The sequence below is a fragment of the Berghia stephanieae genome, chromosome 1 (assembly GCF_034508935.2).
Source record: "Berghia stephanieae isolate SIO BIC M18660-M18661 chromosome 1, UCSD_Bste_1.3, whole genome shotgun sequence".
Lineage (NCBI taxonomy): Eukaryota > Metazoa > Mollusca > Gastropoda > Nudibranchia > Aeolidiidae > Berghia > Berghia stephanieae.
Genome location: NC_088360.1, coordinates 15,909,615 through 15,916,061, shown reverse-complemented (window position 1 = coordinate 15,916,061; position 6,447 = coordinate 15,909,615). Strand labels below are relative to the sequence as shown.

At 37.9% G+C, this 6,447-nt stretch overlaps 1 protein-coding gene across 2 annotated transcripts in view; it reads left to right on the top strand.

The window, feature by feature from the left end:
- Positions 1-6,447, top strand: part of LOC144969013 (transmembrane protein 87A-like) — a 38,594-nt gene that overhangs the window by 10,597 nt on the left and 21,550 nt on the right. For both annotated transcript variants that reach the window (XM_078907966.1, XM_078907972.1), the window contains exons 2-3: positions 5,132-5,192; positions 5,629-5,726. In XM_078907966.1, the coding sequence (XP_078764092.1) occupies positions 5,132-5,192; positions 5,629-5,726 (159 nt within the window). The remainder of the gene's footprint in view (positions 1-5,131; positions 5,193-5,628; positions 5,727-6,447) is intronic.

Genomic DNA, 6,447 nt, shown 5'->3' with positions numbered 1-6,447 from the left:
TCTTCGTTGACTTTAGTAAAGTACCTCTTATCGAACCAACTAATCTCAGAGCCAAACTCAGATTCATTTAACCAGTAGTATAAGCAAATTCACTTTTTAAAATGTTCGTATTTTCTACTGAGAACTTTAAAAAACTTAACGTCTGCTGTCGGCGTCGATTGACAAGAAACAGAGGATAGAAGAATGGAAACTACCTCAGTCTCGCCCCATCCTGTGTTAGGGGTGGGGCAGGGTTAGTGTCATTCAATATTAGTATGTAAATCCCATTCATTCTGTTTATCACCCTCCCCCCTCCCCTTCCCCTAAAAAAACCCAAACATTTCCACCATCCAAGTGCTGGTGGCTTTTTCTCTTTGATCTCGTATCATGGTCTCTCCTACGCCCGACACCTTTGTTGCTTGTGGGTCACCTCCCCCTCCCCACCTTCCCCCATCGTCAGTTTATTTCTCTCCTTACCTAGGGCAGAGCTCTGCATGCATTATTGTCTAACTCAAGTAAAGCTCATGCTTCATTTATAGTATGGGTAATAGATGACTAGGGACTTATATTTGCTGTCACTCCAGGAAAATGCAAGCCTGGTGACGGACGGTCGCTGGATAATCCGGCTGGTCCTATTTTCCTGAGTGGTCAGCGATGAATTGGGGGCGTGGCAGTATAAAAGAGTGGACAATTTTTTTTCTTGGATTTTCGCTGTTTTGACTTCAGATTCTTGTTCAGTGTCAAATTTACAATAGGTTTGATACCAAGACCTATGTGTCTACTTCAAAAATCATTGAAATTAGAAATACATTTTGAACAATTCTATTAAAAAAAATTCTGAGTTAGGGAGGGATTTACTTGCCACATGATTGACAGATGCCAAAGTTACAGGATGATGGGTGGGGGTATTGATGATATGCCTTTAGGTAAAATACTCACAACAGCTGTCAGCCGTGTATAACATACCAACACACCAAACTTTGTATAACAACAAGAACAACAGCCTAAACAATAATAATAATAATAATGATGATGATGATGATGATGATTTTGATGATAACGACAAGGATATTAATAATAATAATAATAATAATAATAATAATAATAATAATAATAATGATAATAAATCTTACATTATCTGTTAGTAGTGGTCAAACTATTTACACTAGGTAAACAAAATTAGACAAGGCCGGGGGGGGGGGGGGGGGGGGGGGGGCAAGCTAAGAAAGTCACCAAATTTGAAGTTTCTGCGTTAATAATTGGCCGTTTTGTAAAACAAAGGTATAGGCCAGCGTTGGAAAGTCATCCCTGGGGCTGAAATGGAGTTTTTACTTAATTACAACATCCAGGCAATATCTTTGGTGTTCTATCACCCCCTTGCATTAATGGACTCGTCCTGCTATCCAAATGTCTTGTGATGGCATAGCTAACCCTACCTCTTGGTTGATACAGGGGTGAGAATAGTGAGAAGAGGCGGCTGCTAGGTTTCCCTACCTGTTGGTTAATACAGGGATGAGAATAGCGAGAAGGTACCACTACCTCTATTCTCACCCAGGATGAGAGGTCGAATGTTTTTCTATTCTCACCCAGGATGAGTATAGGGGCAACCATTTTATATAGCCATTTTATATACCTTAAAAAAACACCCCAAAATTACTATAGGAATCAGTCTGAAACTGGGCTCCAGCTGACTGAAAAAACGAAAGGGGATTCCCCTGAAACACTGTGACGTCACTAGGCTAGGAGCCAACAAACGACGCTGATCACGGCAGTCCAAGCTGAAATGGCGTTACTTTGGCAGATTTTGAAATGACTGTGATTTTATGGAACGCTCAAGGGGTATGCGGGAAGCAGCTTTGATAGTTGAAAATGGTATCATTGGAAAGGAAAATGGTTGAATTTTATGATTTTTTATGTTTCAAGGGAATTTTTACATGAATGATGATACACGGCTTAATTTTCTTGCCCACTGGCATTAAGCTATCTTTCCATTACAGTATCTTCTAAATGAATTTAAAGAGGGAAACGGTAATTGTATCAAATCAGGGATGCCACTTTTCCGGTTTTAGCCGGAAATCCGGTTTTTTTACCACCAGCCGGTTTTAATCCGGAACCTCCGGTTTTTGTCCGTCGTCACTATTCAAGAAAAAATTTTTTTTTTAAAGAAGAAGAAAAATATCGCGATCGAGCCGGAACTTTTTCGCCAGGTGAATAATTTGGGCTGTCACCGCCGGTGGAATATTTGGGCACCAAAATGGTAGTTTATCTACGCCCATCCCCATCACAAATCCTCCTTTTTAAAAAAAATGTTTGATAAATAAACAGTGATTTTGAGAATTTCTCAGAAATTTTCCGTTGAATTTGCCGTGTCAAACATTTCCCTCAAAACCACAAAATCACCATTATGTCTTATGTCATATTTTGACACCTGTGCAATAGTCTCGTGAAATTTAGTGACGGTCCCGTTTTTATGACGTCGGGCCAGACTGAATGGCACCAGATGTCACAATTGACACAGACGACCAGTGGTGTTCTTTGATTAGCTAGTTGATGGTTGAAGGGGAAGGGTAGGGACAAATCTCCCTCTCCCTCTCTCTCTTCTCTCTCCCTCTCTCCCTCTCCCTCTCTCTCTCTCTCTCTCTCTCTCTCTCTCTCTCTCTCTCTCTCTCTCTCTCTCTCTCTCTCTCTCTCTCTCTCTCTCTCTCTCTCTCTCTCTCTCTCTCTCTCTCCCCCTCCCCCTCTCTCTTTCTCTCTCTCTCTCCCCCTCCTCTCTCTCTCTCTCTCTCTCTCTCTCTCTCTCTCTCTCTCTCTCTCTCTCTCTCTCTCTCAACCATCCATTAAATCTTTACAAAAGCTAAATTTATGTTTAATGATAAGAATGGATTTATACTAGTAATAGTAATATATTACATAATACCAATACAAAACTATGTTCCTGTTATTTTTACACTTTGCTTGCGTTTGACCGATGGACGGAGACATTTTCCTCCTTTTTGACAAATTGCTATTATTATCACTGAAAAAAAACACTCACCAAAACCACTACATCATCTCTACCACCACTACTATTACAACCACCACCACATCATCATCCCTACCAACAGTACTACTACAAATATCACCACATCGTCATTCCTACCACAACTATTACAACCACCACCACACAGTTATCTCTAAAAGACCACCACTACTACAACCACCACCACATCATCATCCCTACCACCACTATACTACTACAACCACCATCACATCATCATCTCTAAGACCACCACCACCACTACTACTACTACTACTACTACTACTACTACTACTACTACTACTACTACTACTACTACTACTACTACTACTACTACTACTTCTACTACTACTACACTACTACTACTACTACTACTACTGCTACTACTACTACCACTACTACTACTACTACTACTACTACTACTACTACTACTACTACTACTACTACAATCACCACCACATCATAATTCCTACCACCACTACCACATCATCCCTACCACCACTCCTACTACAACCACCACCACACCATCATCCCTACCACCACTACTACTACAACTACAACCACATCATCAACCCTGCTACCACTACCACAACCACCACCACACCATCATCCCTAGCACCACTACTACTACAAATAACACCACATCATCCTTACCACCACTACTACTACAACTACCACTACATCATCATTCCTACCACAGCTCCTACAACCACCACCACCACACAATCATCCATACGACCAGTACTACTATAATCACTACCACATCATCCCTACCACCACTACTACTACAACCACCACCACATCATCATCCCTACTACAACCACCAAATGTAATTACACTTTCAACTTTTGAAATTCTCCGAGTCGTGTCAGAAATTGCTGGGAGACAAATTTTGAATCGCATCTCAGTGAATTTGAGTTAAGTTTAAATTTATAGGTTATGGTTGCATGGGTGGGTCATGATCTTCACTATGCAATGAATAATTTTCTCCTTTTATGTGACCAGTCATTCTCATCCCTGATAGCTATTGATATTAATTTGTCTATATTTTGTTTTCAGCACCTTATTTTATCAATTTGAAAACTGTTAACTCTCCTTTCTTTTGTGTGTTATTTACTCTCAATTGCAATAATAAGTACTGAAACAATATTCCAAATTTGATATTTTTCAAATCCCTACAAAGCCCTTGACGTTGATTTGTATCTCGTCCGTGCAAGTTTTCAGGCTTTTTTAAATTTGCCTGGTGACATCCCTGTCAAATGATAGTGTTTAATTCCCTTTATTTTGGTGTTTAATTTATCAAATTCTGTAAATAAACACCAGAGATATCTTAATTTAACCAAGTCATGGTTTTAGCCTGTAGCTCACAAACGATAATTAGTGGTTACACATGTGAATGGGAGAACTGTAATACAGATATAACGCTTCATTTAAGTGCCTACATTTAGCTCCTTTAAAGTTGTCAATCATACATTTAGATAGAAAAAGAACAAAACTTAACGCCTACCATCAAAAGCGGTTTAGATTTGAAGATGCATTTGTTTTCTTTTTTTAAAAAACATTCGGTACCAGACAATTCTGAACCCTTGATGAATTTCAAATGTTATGTTTGAAATTATTTCGTAAAATGTCATGATTCATTCCTCGCGAAATCGTCCGTGTGAACCATCATTCAATGGCTGTGGTCATGAAAAGAGCAGTTTAAAAAAAAGTTTATTTAGAAAAGATTACGGAAGAAGTGTCACTAGATATGCAATTTGGTGCAGAAGGATGCAATTTGGTGCAGAAGGCAGAAAACAATAATGACAGGAAAAGTATTTTCTGCATGAGCAACACAATATATCAAAATCTATTTGAGATTTGGTGACGATAGTTGCTGTTTTTGAGAGATCAACTCTTCCTGGAGCTGTGGTAGTCAAACCGTTGCGATACTCTGACTGCTCTCTTGGTGGAAATGCTGTATTCTCCGTTAACAATAATAAAGATAAAAGAACACTATTATCTGAAAACAAAACATCTCTTTAAAGAGACTAGAGACTTAGAGAGGTATGTCTTTTCAGAAATCAAAAGAATTTACATAAATTCAGTTGTAAATGTTGAAATAATATTGATTATCCCAATTTTACTTCCTTGCAGGAAAATCCAATTGCCCCTTTCATGAAGAGTATGTATAAGGGAAGTCAAATCTCAGTATCGGGTAAGGACATCATGGCATATTTTGATAAAATCTTTACATAAAATGTATGTCTATTAGTTCAGTTGGTTGAGCACTCACCTAAAAAGCATAGGACTGACGTCGGCTCCTGGGTGCAGTCAACAATTTTTTTTTTTTTTTGAGCCCTGTCAGATCTGGTGGAATGTACTTTACAATAAGACTAGCGCAATATCCAAACAGTAGCGAGCAATGATCCATTTAATGTTATGTATACTGATTTCAACTCATAATCCATGGGCCTTATAGCTCTAAATGACAAATTTCATTTTATTTAAATAATTGGATGACTATATAGTTTGATCAGTCAATTGTTTATCATCACAAAATTACTTTTCATATTTGATAAATGTGAATATGTTTACAGTTTGTCATTTTTTCCTCATAGAAATAAAATAATCTTAAATCAATTTGTTTTCAGTGCTTTGTGAGGGTAAAGAAGATGTAAAATTTACTGTTCACTGGATTCTTCGTCGCTCTCCTTGTGCACACGAATACACTGATATCTATTCTTCAATGGTGAGATTTTTTCATTTTTTTTTTCACTTCACATGCTCCAAGATTATAAGTGATTAAGACATTGTACGAACACTCAAAGTCCAAGGATGCAGGTTTGAGCCTTCATGTTGGAATCTTATTTTTTTCTTGAGCAATAAAGACAACCTCTGTCGTGCTGCCATGGGAATGACAGCTATGTTATTACAATCTTCCTGTGAAATAGATCTTAAAGCCAAATTTCCACGAGGATGAATTTGAATAAACATAATTTTATTTTATTTTATATCTCTGCACTCATGCAGGATTTTTTAATATCATCTTCTACCCACACCTCTCCTTTATCCTCTACCTATCTAATTAAGTTTCTGGCAGTTCAACTGAAAACACTTTACTCCCATGCAATCTGGCTTTGACTCAGTAGTTCTTATAATACTTTTACTTCATAGTACAAATTGTATAAGGTTCAATTGGAGATCCAACAATATATTTCCTCACATTCATAGAATTTTTAAAAAAGTGCTCCGAAAAGTTAGTTACTCACCAAAATCAGATGGCACGCTCCACTCCTATCTCATTTATCAGTGATGGTAATCATCTGCGGATTCGTGAAATTTCGGGATTTAGGGATTTCTATGAAATTTTCCAATGATTTTATCATGTCTAATTTTTTCCACTGGTAAAGATCCAGCCAGTATGTGGATCCCCTGAAAAATCAATATCATCACGTATTGTGCCATAATTT